General features: G+C 43.6%; 1 protein-coding gene across 1 annotated transcript in view; it reads left to right on the forward strand.

Annotated features, from left to right (window-relative positions):
• Positions 1-753: 753 nt before the first annotated feature.
• LOC127114555 (uncharacterized) overlaps positions 754-23,448 on the forward strand; it is a gene marked incomplete at its 5' end in the record, with an annotated part of 30,992 nt that continues 8,297 nt past the window's right edge. Inside the window, 2 exons of the mRNA XM_051046621.1 lie at positions 754-973; positions 1,057-1,140. Coding sequence (XP_050902578.1) covers positions 754-973; positions 1,057-1,140 — 304 coding nt within the window. The remainder of the gene's footprint in view (positions 974-1,056; positions 1,141-23,448) is intronic.

The following is a 23,448-nucleotide window of genomic DNA, read 5'->3' on the forward strand; positions in this document are numbered from 1 at the left end:
GTATAATAATATAACATAATTATTGAAGATCAAAATATAATCGAAATACAATGTATTAAAAAGTTATATCTCAAAAATGATTTTTATAAAATACTATTTGAAAAATAGTTTCAAAATTAAATAATTTAAAAATATTTAATATCTAATTTTTTTTAATAAATAATTAAATATCTAAAATAATATTTTTAGAATAATTATTAAAAGTAATTTTTTTATTAATTTTTTTATTTACAATTTTTAAAAAATAAATAGTATAAAAATCATTTTTAAAAGCAAAACAAAACAAACAATCTGACCTTTAATTTCTCTTTTTCAAACTCTAAAGATTCAAAATCCTCTCCGATTAAAGAATATAGTATAATTTTATAGATAGATCATCATGAGATGAAGACCATACACTTAACTTCAGCCGCTACTTGGAATAAAGTTTCAAACCCAAAAACACAGCTCTCAAAACCTCACCATGCCAATTCACTCATCCAATCACTCCCTTACTTCATACACCACCAGTCGTCGTCCTCCTCCTCTTCCTCCAAACTTCAACTCCGATAATCAAAGCCCTCGCCGAAAACTCCCACGTCATCAATTTCCAATCACCAAACCTCTATCCAGAATCCCTAGCGTGGGACCCTTTAAAACAACACTTCCTCGTCGGATCCCTCTGTCACCGCACCATCTCATCAATCTCTGACGCTGGCATAATCGAAACCCTAATCTCCGATACCTCTCTCCCCGAAAACGTCACCGTTGTAGGTATAACAGTCGATTCACCACCAACCGCGTCCTCGCTGTAATCCACGCCGTCAAACCTCTTCCTCCTTTCAACGCTCTCGCCGCCTACGACCTAAAATCCGGCAACCGCCTCTTCCTCTCCCCTCTCCCCACCGATGAAGAAGCCCTCGCAAACAATGTCGCTGTTGATTACAACGGCAACGCTTACGTCACGAACTCCATCGGCAACTACATCTGGAAAGTCAACGTGGAAGGAGAAGCTTCAATCTTCTCAAAATCGCCGATGTTCACCGAACATCCGGTGGACCGCGACACACCGTATAGTTACATCGGGCTCAACGTATTGCTTACGTCAGCAGCGGGGATTATCTCTTGGTGGTGCAATCCAATACAGGTAAGGTTTTCAAGGTTGATGCGGACGACGGTACAACCAGGCACATACTTCTCAACGAGGATCTCACGCGTCCTGTTGGCGTCGTTTTTAGAAGTGACGGTGTCGTTTTGGTGGTTTCACCGCAAGCGAATAAGTTGTGGCTTCTGAAGAGTAATAATGGATGGACGGAGGGTGTGGTTTATGACAAAATTGACCTTGAGAGTGAAGGGTACCCTACTTCGGTTGTTTCGAGAGGGAGGGATAAGATGTATCTGTTGTATGGGTAATTTTTGGAGGGTCTTTTGGGGAATTCAGAGAGGGAGGGTTTTAGAATTGAGGAGATTATGTCACCAAAGGAGAGTGAGGGAGAGAATGTTTGCTTTATGTGATGATTGGATTTGGCATGGTGTATTTTGTGTATTGGAGGTTTCAGATGGGTCAGCTTGTGAAGCACGTGAACAAAAAGATCAATTGATTATTTCTAAGTTTATAGTTTCTATTTCATGGTTATAACTTTTTTTGTTTTGTTTTGTTGTTATTGTTAGGTTCATAGAATCATAGGAGTGACAATTGTATCATTTTGATGTTTTATACCAAACTCTTATTAAGAGCTTAAGGTGGTTTATAAATTCTAATGCTCTTTATGAACGGGACAAAGGATGATTTGCAGCAGTATAGTGAGATATCTTAATGTAATTTAAGAAACATAGGGATAAAAAGAGTAAGAATTGAGAAGAATAAATGAGACCTATTATAGTATGGTGTTCTATTCCCCTGTTTTGATATGTAATACTCATGTTTTTGTTATTGTTTTTTGTGCTGTAGTGGGATGGAGTCTATGATAAATGAGAATTTATAAATTCTGCAGTATGGGTTTTCATCTCAAGGCTCTAAGAAACTACATTGATGAGGTGATAAGCAAAGATCTGATTGTCTCAAAGTGCAATTTTGCCATTCTGATGGTGACCTTTTTACACTTCTCTCTGTGTACAAAGAATGGGAGGCTCTGCCTCAAGAGAGGAGGAATAAGTGGTGTTGGGAAATAGCATCAATGCTAAATCTATGAGGAGATGCCAAGACACAGTTTTCGAGTTAGAATCTTTTTTAGAGCGTGAACATGGCTTTGTTGTTCCAAGTTACTGGCGTTGGGATCCTCATACACCTTCTGTTCATGATAAGAATATGAAAAAGGTTATACTGGCCTCACTTTCTGAAAATGTAGCCATGTTTTTTGGACGCAATCAACTTGGTTATGAAGTAGCGCAAACTGGACAACATGTTCAACTGCATCCATCTTCTTCCTTGCTCGTGTTTGCTCAGAAGCCTAGTTGGGTGGTTTTCGGTGACCTTCTCTCAGTGTCTAATGAATATCTGGTCTGTGTTAGTGCTGTTGAGTTTCAATCATTATACGACCTTCAACCCCCTCCCTCGTTTGATGTATCCAAGATGGAAGAACGGAAGTTGCAAACTAAGACATTGACTGGTTTTGGCACTATTCTTCTCAAAAGATTTTGTGGGAAATCCAACAGTAATTTGCTTCATCATGTTTCACGTATTAGGAAAGCTTGTTTGGATGAAAGAATCTTTGTTGAAGTGAAAGTTGACGAGAATCTCATCCAGTTATATAACGCTTCACACGATATGAATACAGCTACTATGTTGGTGAGTGATGTTTTAGAATACGAGAAAAAGAGGTTACGCACAGAATGTATGGAAAAATGTTTGTATCACGGGTCTGGTTCTGCATCACCTATGGCTTTGTTTGGGTCTGGTGCTGAGATAAAGCATCTGGAACTCGAGAAGCATTCCCTGAGTGTTGATGTGTATCACTCAAACATAAATGCAATTGATGACAAGGAGCTCCTGATGTTTTTTGAAAAGAATACCTCAGGTTCTATATGTGCTGTGTACAAGTTCCAAGGAATGGGGAAGGATCCTCCAGATAGAGAAAAGTGGGGCAAGATAACATTTTTGTCCCCTGATGCTGCCAAAAGAGCCGTTGAGCTGGATGGAGACGAGTTTTGCGGCTCGAACTTGAAAATACTTCCTTCACAATCAGCTATGGGAGGGGATAAAACATTTTTATTTCCTGAAGTTAAAGCAAGAATTTTCTGGCCTCGCAGACTTAGCAGAGGATTTGGCATAGTTATATGTGATAAAAATGATGTCAATATAGAGTGGTATATGTCGCATCCGCGAAAAAACAACCGGCGGGCTAAAACAAAACAACACAGAGCCGCCACCGTGCGTTATTTATCCCAAAAGAGGGAAAGGAAACGCTCGAAGTAAACCTGGAAAAAGCATGGTCTCGCGACCAAAGAGAAAGGGATCGGGAGTCGGTTATGCGGAGGGAAGGTATTAGCACCCCTACGCATCCGTCGTACTCGACGGGATCCACGCTCAAAGGATAGGAAAAGGTTGCTAAAACAAAACATCACACACTCACACTGAAAACAACACAGGTGGGGGAAGAGAGGAACGGGCTCGCTAGGATATCGCATCCTATGCCTACGTATCTCGTCTGGAACGAGAATCAGAGCTACCGTAGTTCGGCTCACGCACGCCGAAACAAAACACACACACAAATAGGCAAACATGGAACCCGAACGCCAATCGCTGGACTTACATCAGCTTCCGAACCCAACAAACCCACACTGGAAACCAGATGCCACTTGATGGACTCATACCGGACTCCAAGCACACAACAAGAGGATACGGACTGCCAATTGTTGGGCTTACATCCATCTCCTACACACACGAGAAGAAACAAACAACCAGTTACTAAGGAGTCGGAACTCGAGCCTAGCAACTGTCAAACAAACACACACAAAAAGAAAAAGGGTGCCCGAGAGATCTCGTGCGACCTCCTGCCTAAGTACCACATCTGGTATGAGGATCAGGGCAACGTAGTTCCCCTAAACAGGGGAGAAACTTTCTCCTAACCAGAGACTGGGAAATGACAAACTAAAAGGGAGACTGACTCGAGCCTAATAGTTATCATGTATTCCACAATGGTCCTAGGTTGAGTTTTCTACCTACTTGCACAGGCTGCAAGCTAATCCTAAACAGGCAAAGCAAAACATGCAAGCATAATCAAAACAGAGCAAACATTCGCAATTAGCACACATTATATACATACAAAGTGGGCTCACACAAGGGTTAGGCTGCAAAAGCAAGCCAACTGTATCAGGTGATGTTAGCTCTTAACCCTAAAATTGAGAGTTAGGGTGAAGCAGATGAAATGGGAAGTGAGGGGTGTGCCTCACAGCTCTTATCCCTGGCCAGGGAGAGCTTCAGACAAAGAAGTGTGGGTTCAGAAAGGGGGAACCCTTCTACACTTATGACACTGACTCAACTGTACAACTGTACAAGGATCTTGGGTTACTATCCACAATGCATCAACACCAGTTGTGTGAGCAAAGGGATGACTCAACAAGAATAGCAGGAGATGGATTGCACATCTCTTGTATCTGCCAATTGCCTTAACAAAGGTCTTTTCCTGCTTGGGGACAAAGATAAACAATCACAAGCATTGCCTCTTAAGGAGGACTTCAGACAGGTGCCTGGCCAAGTAACAGGCCAGGTCTTCCAGACTACATGGAGAAAAGAAATTCTACCTCAATTGGTTAAGCAACCAAGCAACAACACAAGCAAGTTCAAAATGAACTATAGCAACTAAGGTACCTGAAATCAATCCAACATAATCAGTATACCAGACAAACAAAAGTCAAACAGAAAATTACAAGTCCACAGCACAAACAGATAACAAGCATCAAGGCACATAGGTGCAAGCCACAAGGCCTAAGCATAAATCTCAATGCCTACAAAAAAACTCAAGGTTAGTCATAAACAAGCAATAAACCAATCCCAATTGAGTGCACACCATCAAGTATAAGCAATTGTGCTCTTTGACCTGAAACAAAGCTCAAACATTAGGCACTAACCACTAGTACAAGACTAGGGTCAAAATGAGAGAAATAAACCAAAACAGAACATGAAACTTATCAAAAATCAAGATTAATCAAATAAGAATCAAATCCAAGTGGTCTCACATTCATATCATCAACCATTATCATTTCAAGAGGCAAAGAGTACAAAGCACGCAATTTAGAACCTCATAGGACCAAATAGAAAGATCCAATTCAAATCAACTCACAAACATTTCAATAAATCCCCAAAAACTCATGGTCAAACAGAATTCACAACATGATCTACACACCAAATTTCAGGCCATTTGGACAAAGGGAAGCAAGTCAATTAAAATCCCTAAGTCAAAGCATGCTCAAACAAGTCCAAACAAGGCACCAAATCATGCATCAACTTCAAGCAAGCACAAAACAGAGTAGGAACATGATAAACGCACCAAACCAAAGCCATGACAAACTTTCAAGTGTCTATAATCACTCCACAAAATTTCAAGTCCATCCAATACATATCAAGAATTTCACAAATCAATTAAGATCATGACTCACAAAAGGTCCACATTTGGTCAAACAGAAAGGAAATTCTCAAACAAATTCGAAATGCACTTAAAAAATCCACAAAAATTCACAAGTGAACCTAACATCCAGAAGTATCAACATGCAAAAATTCAGCTCATTTCAAGTTCATATGGCATGGAAAATAAAATCATGAAGTTAGACAAGAAATTGTGTGACACAAATTGTCACACCTAGATTCAAATGATCATATCTCACAATCCAGGAATGATAAAATAGCAAACTCAAAGCCAAAATGTTCATTTAGGTGCCTAGTTTGCACATGTAAAATTTCAGCTCCATCCAATTAAGCATCATCATTTCATGATCAAAACATCAAGCAAGGTGTATGAAAGAACACATCCAAACAAACCCTAGGCCATTCCAAAAATCACACGTGCACAATTTTAATAAAAATCATCATAAAATTCTAGAGATCTTAAGGATTATGGCACAGAAAATTTCAATCAATTTGGATCAATGGTTATGGAGTTATGGAATTTTAAGTGTGGAGAGAAATTAAAAATGATATGAAATGGCATGTGAACACATGTAGCATATATGAAGAAAAATACAAAAGGCCAAAGGTGGAATGCTCTAGCCAAGGATCGAAGGAGGTTCCATTTCAAATCCTGGCGCGCGCTTATGCCTGTACCTGGACACATGGTCCAATCACCAGTCCGAAAAGACTAAACACCATTCAAAACACGGAAATGAGGATCAAAGTGTGTTTTCTGGAAAAAAATCACATGTTCTTGAACACATTCATCGTGTTCATCATCAAATTTCCAGCATGAACAAATTTCCACCAAAATCAACAAAATCTATATCACTGGAAAGGTCTCTCAACGTACATCAACAATATCTCATCAATTAAGCCTAATTCTTCCTAGATTAAAAGTTTCGAAGCAAAACATATTGGTGCATCAATCTTCTAATCCACATAACTTCCTTGTTTCTCAACCAAATTCAATGAAACAAATTGCAGAACACTCCACATCCAAAGATCTATCTAAAGCATGCATCAATTTTAAGAATTAGGCAAGTCGAAAACTAACCTTAATTGGATAGCAGTGATGAATTTGAGGTTTCCTGGCCTTGTAACATGAAAACAGATGCGCTTTGATGCTTGTAGGAGTGGATGAAACAAAGCTTTGATGTTGATTGTACACGATTTAGCTCAAATCTTGAATTGCCATTGTTGAAGCTCACTTTAACAGTCCTTGAATTAGCTTGGAAATGATGAGATCTTGCTTCCAACAACTTCAATAATGCACATGGATCATGGATTGATGAAGATCTTGGCAAGGTTGGTGAAGAAAATTGCAGAAAAAGTGAGAGAGAAAGATGAAGAGTTTTTGGATTTCTAGATCTAGAATGCAATTCTGTTATGGTTAATTAGAAAACAGTTATGATTTAGTTTATATATGTGATGTTAATGATGCTAGTAATCATGATTAGTGTAATTACAAAGGATTAGTGAAAATGCAAGTTTCATGCTAAATGGCCAATTGACCAATCCACCCTCACTTGTGCAAAACCAATGCAACAGTAAAATTTCTGTTTTGGAGCAAGTTTCAAATGATATTTGTGAGCTAATGCAAGTGGAATGGAGTGAAAACAATGAATATTTTGCAAAATGACCTTTTTCCCTCCAAATTCAAAATTGGTTCACTTGAAAAATGCACTTTTTGTGTGAGCAAAATTCATGAAATGTAATGCTTGTTTTGGATAGAGGGGATCAAAAGAAATTTGCTCAAAAAAACCTCACTCCATTTGGCCTTGTGAATCAAAAGTTATGCAACTTTGAAATTCAACTTTTTTGGACAATGATTTGATCATAACTTGCCAACCACAAATGAGAAATTCATGTTCTTGGACTTTTTGGAAAGTTGAGAGCAAGATCTTCAACTTTCATGTTGGACAAAATTTAATTTGAAGCATTTTTGGACATGTAATTTTGAGGAGAAAACCTTTCCATTTTTGGCAATTTTGAATTACAAGTCACTTTCTATTTTTGGAAAGTTTTCATCTGACTTTATTTTCTTCATTCTTGATGTTTGAAATGTCAAATGAAACTTGTTTGGACATGAATGAAGTGTCTCTAACCCCTCCCACCTCCAAATCCATCAGTTGACTTGTGGTTGACTTTTGTTGACTGATAGATGAATTGGCTATGCACTGGCGATCTTGATCCTCAAACCCCTGATGAAATGGCTCAATGATGAAACCCTAGCTTCCATAAGCTCATTAAAACCATAAAATGATCCCCACATCCATTAAAAACCCCATCTCCTTGACAAGCCCTGATTGGCACAATGCAGCTGATTATGGTTGACCAGAGGTCAAAACCCTAATCCCAAGGTATCTGATCAAGCATAAGGAATCTCTTGGTGATGACAAAACCATGATGATGATGATGTACCATTGCAACCAAGATGATGATCAATCTCCTTGAGGAACCATGAAACCCTAATTTGATGCACAACCCTCAGATGGCTAGTGATCAATTCAATTAAACCTTTAGCTTGAATCTCAACCTCTTATCTTCTGACCAAGACTTGGAGGATGACTTGATTGTTGTTGCCATATGATATGCAATATGCGATGACTAATGTCCTAAAAAATGAAATGCAATATGTTAAGCTAGTCCCAAGAGAGGAGGGCAAATTTTGAGGTGTTACAGCTGCCCCTATTCAATCCACTGTGAACCTGTCGATATGAATAGCCTCGGCTTTCAGATGATCAGGATGAAGAGTGATTGAATACCAAGAACAGACGAACAATTTGCACCCTGATGGGAAAATAATTAACAATGCCTGTCAGAATTGGCAAAGAAGCAATCCTGAAAGAAGAATCCGTCCGGTACGGAGAACAGTCGGCCTGAATACCGAACAGGAATATGTCTGGATAAACGATAACACAAAGAACCATGGCCTGAACGCCGCTCATCAGTCTGCTTACTGAACATCGGAATATGAGAGAATTGATATCGGTCTGAACACCGAGAGATTAGCCTGATCGCCAATTTCAACTGGCCTGAACACCACTTTGGTCTGAACACCACTTCGGCCTGGATACCGCTTCGGCCTGGATACCGGGAAATTGGCCTGAACACCACTTCGGTCTGGATACCGGGAAATTGGCCTGCATGCCACAAGCTGCATCGATCTGAACTTCGGAAGCTTCTTCGACCTGAGAATCGGAAAGTTGGCCTGACTGCCGTTTCGGTCTGAATACCCGCCTCGATCTGAACACCGGAAGATTGGCCTGGATGCCACAAGTACTTCAACATGATTTGTTGGAAACTTCTTCGATCTGGAAATCGGAAACTGGCCTGAGCGCCACAAGTTCTTCATCCTGATTGTTGAGAACTTCTTCGATCTGGAAATCGGAAACTTGGCCTGAATGCCACCTCGGTCTGGACACCGGAAACTGGTCTGAATACCCATCAACTGGCCTGAACGCCACCTCGGTCTGGATACCGGAAACTCTTCATGCCTATCAGCATCGGCAGAGATAACAAAATAATGATACATGAGACGACACACATGCCAACGACCCATGCTGGGGATAACAAGCCACGAACCGGCTATTCTCTATTCAACCCTAGCCAACGAACACTTTGCGTCTAGCTGGGGATCATTCTTTCTTGTTTGTTCTCTTTTTGGACCCCGAAACTTTCTTGATTAACAATCCCATCTTTGCTCGACAGAAACCCTTCCTCCAGTATCGCACTACTGGGGAAAAACTGCTGATTAAAACCACGATGCTAAACTCCTCGGAGTAACACCTTCACCCTCGGGCAAAACCACCTCTCAAACGATAACCACGGTTTGAGACTAGCTTATGCTTGCAATATGATGCATGATTGATTTTTTCAACGTAATGCTCCATAATCATGGAAATGCTACGCGATTTATTATGCAATATGCTATGCTATTTTTTTCATGATGAATGTATACAAAAGGTATCCCCCTCAAGGGACTCTTCTGGGGAGCTCGAGATACTCTGCTGAGGAACTCGCCAACACTCCGATTCCCACCCTGCTGGGGAATAGCGCTGCTGCTGGGAAAAGGCAACCCTTGCTGGGGATAACCTCCTTTGCACCCGATCCGCTTGGGGACATTGCTGGGGAAGCACCACCAATGCACTCTGTGGGGATACAACTATCTTTGACTTGCTGGGGATATCAATCCCGACTCTGCTTGAGACACCACCACACACAGATACTTCCGCTGGGGAAATTGCAACCTTCAGACCTGGCGACTGGGGAATCATCGGTCTAAAACCTGCTGGGGGATAACCATCCGGACCCTGCTAGGGAGGCCACAGACCTTGAATCTGCTGGGGGATTAGTCATTCTGACTCTGCTTGGGAAGATGAGGAAAGTCCGGTACTAAACACCCGTCGACTCGTCGAACCCTGGCATTCAATATCCAACCCCAATGTCAGCTTTCCACTTTCGAGAGCTCCCAGACTCGTCTGGACCTTTTCTGCTCCATCATCTTGTATTCCCAACTGCTCCGCACTCGACGGAGAGCGAACTCCTGGGATTTACAGACTTTTCAATCTTCCGACTTTGAAGAGTCTTCTTGATTTATTCCAAGGATCGTCGTACGTCCCTCGCCGTCTTTTCATCATTCTTCTATTCATTCGTCCCTGATTGGACTCCGTGGGGATTGTTCTGTCAAAAGCTCCCATATCACAACCTGCAAGTGAGTGAAAATACCTAACAGTACCTACAAAAGAGATCGTTAGATAAAACCGTGCCCCAGGCGTGTCAAGATTTCAACACTTGGGTCACTCAACCTTCCGAATAAGATTTCAAGTCTTCAATCTTATATACATGCATTGGAAGGGACCTGTATGTCTTAAAATGCAAAGATTCTTTATCAAAAATATCTGGATGTTTTTGCAATCAAAGCGGTAATAAAAAACAAAAACAAAATTATTTGACTGAATATGCATTTTATTGATTGAAAAAATGTGGCTCAAATTGAGCAATACAAAGGAAGCAATTCCTGAAAAGAGGTAATCGCGCACAAAAGGAAAAATCTATCCTAATGGCAATGCGAAACCCGTGATCTCATCGAGTTCCAACTCGGTTACACCCCATATGTCCTCAGACTCTCCGTGCTCTGCCTTCTGAACAAGACGCTTCCGACTGATCCCCACCGGGTATTATCCATGATGCCTTAACCAAAGCGCAAACGATCATGCCAGACGCAGTTGTTCGTTTCAATCCCTCTTTTGCCTGGACCGCCCTTTCGGGTTTTCAGTCCACCGGGATACCCTTTTTTGCCCAAGTCGCCTTTCCATGTTTTCGACTTGCCGGGTGTACAATTTTTTTCATTTTATCCCTAATTTTTGCCCGAACTTTTTTCTTTCTGTTTTTTGGTTCGCCGGGATGCCCATTTTTGCCTGGACTATTTTATTCTTTTCGTCCAGCGGGTCTCTTCATACGAAGTATTTTTTAACTGCGTCCGCATTCACAGGGGATGGAAAATCTTCGCCATCCATGGTCGTTAACAACAAGGCTCCACCAGAGAAAACCTTCTTGACCACGAATGGACCTTCGTAATTGGGTGTCTATTTGCCCCTACGATCGTTTTGAGGAGGAAGGATCCTTTTCAGCACCATATCACCTACGTGATATACCCGAGGTCGTACCTTTCGGTCAAAAGCATGCTTCATCCGCTGCTGGTATAATTGCCCATGACAAATGGCTGCCAGCCTCTTTTCCTCAATCAGGCTCAACTCTTCGTACCGGGTCCTTACCCATTCAGCCTCTTATAATTTCACGTCCATCAGGACCCTCAACGAGGGAATCTGGACCTCAACCGGTAGCACTGCTTCCATTCCATATACCAACGAGAAAGGCGTTGCCCCAGTAGATGTACGCACCGACGTTCGATACCCATGCAATGCAAACGGCAACATCTCATGCCAGTCTTTATAGGTCACCACCATTTTCTGCACAATCTTCTTTATATTCTTATTGGCTGCCTCAACCGCCCCATTCATCTTCGGACGATAGGGCGAAGAATTGTGATGTTCAACCTTGAATTCCCGGCACAGCTCTGCCATCATCTTATTGTTCAAATTAGAACCATTGTCAGTAATGATTCTCTCGGGAACCCCATATCGACAAATGATGTCTCTCTTGAGAAACCTGGCAACGACCTGCTTCGTCACGTTCGTATAAGAGGCTGCTTCAACCCACTTGGTGAAGTAATCAATAGCCACCAATATGAACCGATGCCCATTCGAAGCTGTAGGCTCAATCTTTCCAATCATATCAATGCCCCACATAGCAAACGGCCATGGGGACGACATTAAGCTCAACGGATTTGGAGGCACGTGCACCTTGTCAGCATAAATCTGGCATTTATGACACTTCCGCACATAATTGAAACATTGGGCCTCCATTGTCATCCAGTAATAACCTGCCCTCAGCAGCTTCTTTACCATTGCATTCCCACTGGCATGGCTACCGAACGATCCTTCATGAACCTCTTTCATCAATTGGCTTGCTTCTTTATCATCAACACATCTGAGCAAGACCCAATCAAAATTCCGCTTGTACAGAACCCCATCCTTATTCAGATAGAACACCATGGCCAACCTCCGCAGAGTCTTTCGGTCCCTCTTCGATGCTCCCTCAGGATACTCTTGAGTCTCTAGATAGCGCTTGATATCGTAATACCACGGCTTCTCATCATCAGGCGCTGTATCGACAGCAAACACATAAGCCGGTCTATCCAGACGTCCTACCTCAACACTGGGGAACTGATTCCACCACTGCACCTTAATCAAGGCGGCCAGAGTAGCCAAAGCATCTGCCAAAGGATTCTCCTCTCTAGGCACATGATGCATCTTCACCTTGGTGAAAAACGTCAACAATCTCCTCGTATAATCCCGGTATGGAACTAAATGAGATTGATGCGTATACCATTTTCCGTTAACTTGATTTACAACCAGAGTTGAATCTCCATATATGACAAGGTTCTTGATTCTCAAATCAATCGCCTCTTCAATCCCCAATATGCAAGCTTCGTATTCAGCCACGTTGTTGGTGCACTCAAATGTTAGCCGGGCAGCAAAAGGAATGTGGGATCCTTTCGGCGTAACCAAAACAGCACCAACACCGCTTCCATTCACGTTAACGGCCCCATCAAACATCAGAATCCATTCGGATTCAGGGTCAGGCCCCTCTTCCGGGATTGGTTCCTCACAATCTTTCGATTTGAGAAACATGATGTCCTCATCAGGGAATTCAAACTTCATCGGTTGATAATCATCAATAGGTTGCTGGGCGAGGTAATCAGACAATACACTCCCTTTTATCGCCTTCTGAGAGGTATACTGTATATCATATTCAGTTAAAATCATTTGCCACCTCGCAACCCGTCCGGTCAATGCTGGCTTCTCAAAAATGTACTTGATTGGATCCATCTTGGAAATCAACAAAGTGGTATGAACCAGCATATACTGTCTCAGTCGGCGAGCAGCCCAGACCAAAGCACAACAAGTTTTCTCGAGCAGTGAATATCTGGTTTCACAGTCGGTAAACTTTTTGCTAAGGTAGTATATGGCATGCTCTTTTCGACCAGACTCGTCATGCTGCCCCAATACACACCCCATAGACCCCTCGAGGACTGTCAAGTACAGAATTAACGGTCTTCCCTCCACAGGAGGCATCAGAATCGGAGGCTCCTGCAAATATTCTTTTATTTTTTCAAATGCCGCTTGGCAATCATCATTCCACCTGACCGTTTGATCTTTTCTCAATAACTTGAATATAGGTTCACACGTAGCTGTTAGATGAGATATGAACCTTGAAATGTAGTTCAATCTACCTAAGAAACCACGAACCTCTTTCTCCGTTCTCGGTTCAGGCATTTCTCTTATTGCTTTTACTTTAGCAGGATCAACCTCGATTCCTTTCTCGCTTACAATGAACCCCAGCAATTTACCGGACCGCACTCCGAATGTGCACTTGTTCGGATTCAACCTCAATCTGAACTGTCTCAGCCGGTCAAACAACTTGGCCAGATCTACCAAATGCCCCTCTTCTGTCTGGGACTTTGCTATCATGTCATCAACATAGCATTCAATTTCATGATGAATCATATCATGAAACAAAGTCACCATGGCCCTCTGATAAGTAGCACCGGCGTTCTTGAGACCGAATGGCATCACCTTATAACAAAAGGTGCCCCATGGTGTGATGAACGTTGTTTTCTCCATATCATCTGGCGACATTTTGATTTGATTATAGCCAGAAAAGCCATCCATGAAGGAAAACACCGAGAATTGAGCTGTATTATCTACCAACACATCAATGTGAGGTAGTGGAAAATCATCCTTCGGACTAGCTCTGTTCAGATCTCGGTAGTCCACACACATTCTTACCTTCCCATCTTTCTTCGGGACTGGCACGATGTTTGCGACCCATGGCGGATAATTCGTGACAGCAAGGAAACCAGCATCCCACTGCTTCTGCACTTCCTCTTTAATTTTCATCGCCATATCAGGTCGAGTTCTACGCAACTTCTGCTTCACTGGAGGACAATCTGCTCTCAACGGTAGCTTGTGCACAACAATATCGGTATCCAACCCTGGCATATCTTGATAAGACCAGGCAAAGATGTCGACATACTCTTTCAACAGTGCCACCATTCTGCTCTTGACACTCGCCTCCAAAGCAGCCCCGATTTTCACTTCTTTCTTGACCTCGTCGGTACCCAGATTCAGAACCTCAATTTGCTCTTCATGCGGCTGAATCACCTTCTCCTCTTGTTTCAACAACCTGGCTAATTCCCCTGGCAGTTCACAATCTTCTTCGCCTTCTTGTTCGGCATGATAGATTGGATTGTCGAAGTCATATGAGGGTGTAACAGGATTGTTATCAATGAGATCCGGCGAGAAATCGCATCTGCATGAATGTGGATTCATGCATTGCTTAGAACCGGAACGAGACAAATTGAAAAGAAAAATGAAAACATTGCCATTTTTATTTTGTTCGTTTTTATTTTGTTTTTAAACTGCAAAAATAAATGAAAAACAGGGAACACCGCTTTCGATTGAAAAACATCCGTTTATTGATGATGCAAATTTGCAAAATGAAACATGAGGTGGCCCTTACAATGAACCATTACGTGTCGGGCAACACGTATGGCTTTCATGCAAATAAAATCAAAAACAGGAAAATATTACTCTTCAAGCAGAGTGACCCTGATGATCTTTTCAGCCTTCCAGTTCTGGATTCCCATCCCTGGTACGCACGGCTTTATCCATCGGTCCAATTCGCAGTCGCTATCAGTTTTGTCACCCACCATGCAGATGTGATCCGGATCCAGCATTCCGGCACTGGTGAATGTGACTGGCGTACGGCGTCCTCTGCCTTGCCCTGAGCCTCGGCCCGGCTGATACCCCACTCCAAAGCGGTCCTTTTTGGCGGAGATATCCATCATCCTGCCCCAACCAGGAGCCTCTCCATTCCTCACCACCTCAGTGGCCTGCTTGTACGAAGATATGGACGGCTTCTCTTCTTCTTTTGCAAACAGAGCATTCTCCACCTTAATGGTTTCAAATGCTTTACTTGGTGTCTCCCATATCTCGCCGTCCATTTCAACATACTTGAAAGATGAAAGGTGGCTGACAAAGATGTCCTCTTCCCCGCACACGGTGACAACCTGTCCTTCCCAGATGTATTTCAATTTCTGGTGCAAAGTCGAGGTTACTGCCCCAGCAACATGAATCCATGGGCGACCCAATAGGCAACTGTATGCCGGCTGAATATCCATGACGTAGAAAGTCGACTTAAACACCTCAGGGCCTATCTTCACTGGAAGCTCAACTTCTCCAAATACGGCCCGCTTCGACCCATCGAAAGCCCGCATTATCAAGTATGTGGGCGTCAGGATCAATCCTTCACAATTCAGCTTTGCCAGAGCCTTCTTTGGCAACACATTCAATGAGGAGCCGGTATCAACCAGCACATGCGAAAGCACGGCTCCTTTACACTCCATTGCGATGTGTAATGCCCGGTTATGATTCCTCCCATCTACCGTCAGATCCATGTCAGTAAAACCCAACCCATGGCTGGCATGCACATTAGACACTACTGTCTCCAACTGGTTAATAGTGATCTCCTGAGGAACATAGGCTTTCTTCAGGATCTTCATCAAAGCCTCTCTATGCCCCTCAGAGCTTAACAGCAATGACAGAATTGATATCTTGGATGGAGTCTGCTGTAGATGGTCCACAAGCTTGTACTCAGACTTCTTGATGATCCTTAAGAATTCTTCTGCATCATCATCAAGCTTTTCTTCCGACCCAACAGGCGCCGGTGTCACTACTGGAGTACTATCATTCACCACTGCTTGCTTTCCTTTCGCCCTGGCTAAAGCCTCAGCCTTTTCTTTTTTCTCTTTTTCTCCCTCTCCACCCCTCAAGGCATCGGGAGCAAACAGTCTTCCACTGCGAGTGAAACCACTGGGTCCGGCATTATCCACCTTTGAAACGGTGGTTTCACCTGCAGTCTGATCTTCCACTTTCTCCCCGTTGCAATACACTTCTCCACCATAATGCCATGGCACGACATCATCTTTGTCATAGGGAATTGGTCCAGGTACCGTGATGGTAACTGGAGCCGCCTCAGCCAGAGTTGACAAATCAACCGGGTCGAAGTAAATCGTTATGGTGGAGACATCATCTTTCCCCAAACCAGCCTTCTCAATCTGAATACTACCATCGTCCATCAGCCTCTGGACAGTTTCTCTCAACAGTACGCATCCCTCAGGAGCACTAGTGCACGCAGCACAATCATCACCACAGCCCGGGTAAACCCCATTCAATAACAACTGCCGCTTAACCTCAGCCAACGGAGTCTTCAACTGATCAACAGACAACAGCCCAATTCGGCCCTCCTCAGAGACAACATTCACCCATCTTTGACCATGCGCGGGCATGGGATTAGCATTCACGTTGGGAGATGGAGCGAAGTTGATCGCCTTTGAATCCACCAGGTCTTGGACTACGTGCTTAAAAGCTTTGCAGTCCTCTACATTGTGCCCGGGTGCACCTGAATGGAATTCACATTTAGCATTCTCATCGAAATTGGCTGGCCTCTGATCAGGTCTCAAAGGTGCCAGAGTTCTCAACTGTACCAACCCCAGATCCTTCAGCTTCTTCAAAAGGAAAGAGTAGGTCACTGGCGGCCTGTCAAAATGCCGATCATTCATCCTCCCCCTGACCTGATAGCCAGCCCTCTGAGGCCTCTGCTGAAATGGTTGTCTTTGTTGTTGTGGTTGCTGTTGTTGCTATTGTGCAGGCTGATTATCAGCAGGAATAGTTACCACAACGGTGTGCTGGAAGTAACGATCCCTACTGGGTCCTCTCTGAGTGTATACAGCGCTTGTATCACCCTCTTTCTTCCTCTGGCCGTTACCGAAGGGCTTCTTCGATCCTGAAGACGAAGCATTACCCTGAATCTTTCCGAGCTTCAACCAGCTCTCTATCCTCTCTCCAGCTACCACAATGTCGGCAAAATTGGTCACCGGACAACCGACCATCCTCTCAGCAAACGCCCCTTGTAGGGTACCCATAAAGAGATCAGACATCTCCCTGTCCACCAATGGAGGTTGCACTCTGGAAGCCAACTCCCTCCATCTTTGAGCATATTCTTTAAACCCCTCGTTATTCTTCTGAGACATACCCTGCAGCTGGGTACGACTCGGAGCCATATCAGTGTTGAACTGATACTGTTTAAAGAAAGCGTCACCAAGATCCTGCCAGCTCTTGATATCAGACGACTTAAGCTTGGTGTACCACTCCAAGGAGCCCCCGGACAGGCTGTCCTGGAAGAAGTACATCCAGAGCTTTTGGTCCATGGTATATGCAGAGATCTTACGGACGAATGCTTGCAGATGAGTTTCCGGGCAAGAACTCCCATTATATTTATCAAATGCGGGCGCTTTGAACTTCTGTGGGATCACAATCCCCTCAACTAGCCCCATATTTGACATGTTGACAACCCCAGGAGTGGCATAGCTCTCTAAAGCTCTGATCTTTTCTGCCAGCAATTGTATCTCTTTATTCTGTGGTTGGGCACCGTACTGACCGAACGGTTCGTTGTGCATGGAGAACTGATCAGCTTCTCGGTCTTCCTCTCTGTCATCATCGACCCCGAAGAAAGGCGGGAAAAGACTATCTTTCATATTGTGACCCATCGGACCAGGTTGACCACCAGTAGCAGCACCGAAACCAGCAGCATTGTTTACTATACCCACGGTCGTTCTCTTTCCGCCATCTCTAGAACCACCCAGCCCCTGGTTGGAGACACCATCCAGGTTTACACCACTATTAGCAGCAGAAGCCCACTCGAGCTTCTCAACTTTGTCAGCCAAAGCCTTCTGACCAACTGCAAAACCCTGCATGATGTTGATCAGCTCATTCATTTTATCCTTCAGCTCGAGAATATCGGTGTTTGGGAGATCCATCAGTCTGGGAGTATTGCGTCGAGTAAAGTATCTGTGAGGGCGTGTTGAGTGCAAAGGTACAACTCTACGAGCACGAGCAATGATTCCTGAAACAATCAAGCACGTTAGAACTGATACCTGCAAAATAAAAACACGTTATTATGATCATGCATGAATGCAGTGTTTATTCTCATGAGGAACACTTTATCTCTCGATCCTGGCTTCATCGAGACAAATAATAATCCGGCAGCAATACTCTGACATTCAGCATTTTATTTCATCATACAGATCAGAGATATATGATTTAGCAAAATACCCCCAACCATGTGTGTGATGTGCGAGTGCATACAGTAAAGCAAATAAAGCTTGAAGATCGATCACTGAATGAAAACAACCATCACATATCAAAATGCACAATAAGCGCCATAGTCATACATCAAAGCTGATACAAATCAAATACAATCCTCCAGAATCGGAACGGAAAGACAAGCAAATGAATTCCGTCAACAGGCCTGACGGTAATCCACACAAAAGAAAGGCTAGCCTGATGAGGGTCCCACATAAGGCCCTATATCATCAACCATCTTCGCGAACTCTGCAGCGAACCTGAGCTCAGTGTTCTCCTGCTGTAATCTCCCCACCTCTTTCTGGTGAATCTTCATCTGCCTGAAGTAATGATCTCTCTCAGCAATGTAGTGATCTCTCTCGGCGATACAATGATCTCTCTCGGCGATGATCTTCAGGTTCTCTGATTCCTTGGTCTTCAGCTTTGACTCCCACTCAGCAATGAGGATTCTGACTCTGTCGTCCCTCTGATCTCTCACGAGGATTTGCCTCTTCTTCTGATCTTCAATGACCTTTGCAGCTCTGGCTAGCTTCTCCTTAGTGATGTCGTGCCCCTTTGTCGATGACGCGAGGGCTTGGCTGATCTTCCCATAGTAGGCAGTATCCATCTCAAAGCGCTTCGCTTCCAAGGCATGTCGCTTATCCTGATCTTCCATCTTCACTCTAATCTCCTGATTAGACATCTGAATACGAGCAACACTCATCTCCAATTCAGCTTTCTCCGCAAGCAACTGATCTCTGGCTCTCTTCATCTCGAGGAATTCTTCCATACTGACAGAAGAACGCGGACCCTCAATCATAGGACACCAAGGATCCCCTCCCGGAAATGGTAGACGTGTGATCTCGATTCTCTTCCGAAGCCAATCATCAAATAGAGGAAAATACCGACTATTAACCTTGCCATAAGGAACCCTGCCCTTTCTCTGGATGTCACGCCACTCATCCAATACTTGCCTCAACCTGGCCTGATTGCCTTCAATCGGGAAGTAGAAAGACTCCTGAATCTCTCGACTGAGAGGAGGACCCTCTATAGCAAACCCCATCTGTCTCCTGAGAAGAACCGGGTTGTAATTGATGCAACCCTGAACTCCTACAAGAGGCACATTAGGAAGACTCCCACAGCTATATATAAAATCCCGTCCAGCCATACCATTGTGAGTCCAAGCTATATCAGCAACCCGCAAACCCATCAACCTGACTGACCACTTGACCGTGGGATCCAGAAAAGCAAAAGCACCTCGGGAAGGCAAATACCCCATGAACCATCTGAATAGCATCTGAGCACAACATCGGATCAAGCCACCACGCCGCTTCTCGTTCCTGTTATGAACCGAATAATAGACATCTCCGATCAGAGTAGGAATAGGGTTCCTCTGTATGAACAATCTGATGGCATTATGGTCCACAAAGCTCTTCTGATTAGGAAACAGAATGACACCATAAATGCCCACAGCAATCAAAGCACAGACCGTCTTCCAATTACCCGCAGCAGCATGTTCCTTGGCTTTAGCTTCCAAGAAACTCAAGTGAAAACCAGGTAATTTTCCTTTCTCTTTCAAACCCTCCTTGATCGTTTCCGGACTCAAATAAAGAGCACGAGAAATCCCAAGGATGTCAGGCTCTCCCCTAATGGCACAGAAAGGAATCTGATCTCGGATCTGAATACCCAAGATGCTAGCATAATCCTCCATCAGAGGCCCCAATAGATAATCCGGGAACACGAAACACCTCAAACCCGAATCATAGAACTGGAGAAGAGTATGAACAGCGCTTCTGTCGCTGTCAGTGAGTCTGAAAACCATCTTCAGAATACCACCGTATGACTCTCTGAACATCCCCACATGGTCGGGTGTAATCAATGCTATCATATCCTTCAGCATACCGATCTCTGGGTCAAAGAAGCTATAGACAACATCATCCTTCAAACCGGTCCTCATGTCTGAGCAAGAAGTCTCTCAACCAGGATCTCGATCAAAAATGTCCCTGCATATGGATAAACATGTGTTAGATGCAGGTAAATGCAAAATGTGATGATGCTGATGAATGAATGCAATGCATAGTGCCACCCTCCAAGTCATCTGATCATCTGTTGCTCTGAGTCACAGCCCCTGAACTGATCACAACCATCCGAAGGAATATGTAACCACAAATCCAACTCAGGGTTCCGAAATAAACGGAACTGAAAGATACATCACCATCATCATCAGACAATCTCTGAGCAGATATCCACAACAATCTCTGAATCGGCCCGGGGAATCCTGAAATAAACGGATCCCCACTGATAAATACCACGGACAGCACTTCGGCGTCACAGAAATAAATGTTCATAAATCCGACTTATAAATAGGACTCTGATCGACGGAACCAAAGATCCGGGAATGATCGGTCACCGAAGTCAATAGCTCAGATGAAGTCACTCAACCAAAGTGGATACTCCATAAAGGAAAAGTTCCCTCAAAAGAACCTCGTCCGGCTTGTGGTACATCACGTTGCCAATCACATGTTGACCTAACATGAAGGAGGCAACATGAGACCACACTAATCCTAGGTGTATACTCGGGCCTGGGTTTTAGCCCCACTCAGAACACCCACCCCAAAACAGAGGAACCACCTGCACAGAGGACGGCAACATGATAGTATGATGCATGCAAATATTTATGCAAATATATACACAATCAGAATAATAAATGCAATAAATAAAGCGGCACAGGCAACCTAAACTATCCTAGAACGCTAGGAGAGACTCGCTTAGGGAAGATGGACCAGCAACAGGTCAACTTCTTGTCCCCAACAGAGTCGTCAGCTGTCGCATCCGCGAAAAAACAACCGGCGGGCTAAAACAAAACAACACAGAGCCGCCACCGTGCGTTATTTATCCCAAAAGAGGGAAAGGAAACGCTCGAAGTAAACCTGGAAAAAGCATGGTCTCGCGACCAAAGAGAAAGGGATCGGGAGTCGGTTATGCGAAGGGAAGGTATTAGCACCCCTACGCATCCGTCGTACTCGACGGGATCCACGCTCAAAGGATAGGAAAAGGTTGCTAAAACAAAACATCACACACTCACACTGAAAACAACACAGGTGGGGGAAGAGAGGAACGGGCTCGCTAGGATATCGCATCCTATGCCTACGTATCTCGTCTGGAACGAGAATCAGAGCTACCGTAGTTCGGCTCACGCACGCCGAAACAAAACACACGCACAAACAGGCAAACATGGAACCCGAACGCCAATCGCTGGACTTACATCAGCTTCCGAACCCAACAAACCCACACTGGAAACCAGATGCCACTTGATGGACTCATACCGGACTCCAAGCACACAACAAGAGGATACGGACTGCCAAATGCTGGGCTTACATCCATCTCCTACACACACGAGAAGAAACAAACAACCAGTTACTAAGGAGTCGGGAACTCGAGCCTAGCAACTGTCAAACAAACACACACAAAAAGAAAAAGGGTGCCCGGAGAGATCTCGTGCGACCTCCTGCCTACGTACCTCATCTGGTATGAGGATCAGGGCAACGTAGTTCCCCTAAACAGGGGAGAAACTTTCTCCTAACCAGAGACTGGGAAATGACAAACTAAAAGGGAGACTGACTCGAGCCTAATAGTTATCATGTATTCCACAATGGTCCTAGGTTGAGTTTTCTACCTACTTGCACAGGCTGCAAGCTAATCCTAAACAGGCAAAGCAAAACATGCAAGCATAATCAAAACAGAGCAAACATTCGCAATTAGCACACACTATATACAGACAAAGTGGGCTCACACAAGGGTTAGGCTGCAAAAGCAAGCCAACTGTATCAGGTGATGTTAGCTCTTAACCCTAACATTGAGAGTTAGGGTGAAGCAGATGAAATGGGAAGTGAGGGGTGTGCCTCACAGCTCTTATCCCTGGCCAGGGAGAGCTTCAGACAAAGAAGTGTGGGTTCAGAAAGGGGGAACCCTTCTACACTTATGACACTGACTCAACTGTACAACTGTACAAGGATCTTGGGTTACTATCCACAATGCATCAACACCAGTTGTGTGAGCAAAGGGATGACTCAACAAGAATAGCAGGAGATGGATTGCACATCTCTTGTATCTGCCAATTGCCTTAACAAAGGTCTTTTCCTGCTTGGGGACAAAGATAAACAATCACAAGCATTGCCTCTTAAGGAGGACTTCAGACAGGTGCCTGGCCAAGTAACAGGCCAGGTCTTCCAGACTACATGGAGAAAAGAAATTCTACCTCAATTGGTTAAGCAACCAAGCAACAACACAAGCAAGTTCAAAATGAACTATAGCAACTAAGGTACCTGAAATCAATCCAACATAATCAGTATACCAGACAAACAAAAGTCAAACAGAAAATTACAAGTCCACAGCACAAACAGATAACAAGCATCAAGGCACATAGGTGCAAGCCACAAGGCCTAAGCATAAATCTCAATGCCTACAAAACAAACTCAAGGTTAGTCATAAACAAGCAATAAACCAATCCCAATTGAGTGCACACCATCAAGTATAAGCAATTGTGCTCTTTGACCTGAAACAAAGCTCAAACATTAGGCACTAACCACTAGTACAAGACTAGGGTCAAAATGAGAGAAATAAACCAAAACAGAACATGAAACTTATCAAAAATCAAGATTAATCAAATAAGAATCAAATCCAAGTGGTCTCACATTCATATCATCAACCATTATCATTTCATGAGGCAAAGAGTACAAAGCATGCAATTTAGAACCTCATAGGACCAAATAGAAAGATCCAATTCAAATCAACTCACAAACATTTCAATAAATCCCCAAAAAACTCATGGTCAAACAGCATTCACAACATGATCTACACACCAAATTTCAGGCCATTTGGACAAAGGGAAGCAAGTCAATTAAAATCCCTAAGTCAAAGCATGCTCAAACAAGTCCAAACAAGGCACCAAATCATGCATCAACTTCAAGCAAGCACAAAACAGAGTAGGAACATGATAAACGCACCAAACCAAAGCCATGACAAACTTTAAAGTGTCTATAATCACTCCAC

This window comes from Lathyrus oleraceus, unplaced genomic scaffold (assembly GCF_024323335.1).
Source record: "Lathyrus oleraceus cultivar Zhongwan6 unplaced genomic scaffold, CAAS_Psat_ZW6_1.0 chrUn0572, whole genome shotgun sequence".
Classification (NCBI taxonomy): Eukaryota; Viridiplantae; Streptophyta; class Magnoliopsida; order Fabales; family Fabaceae; genus Lathyrus; species Lathyrus oleraceus.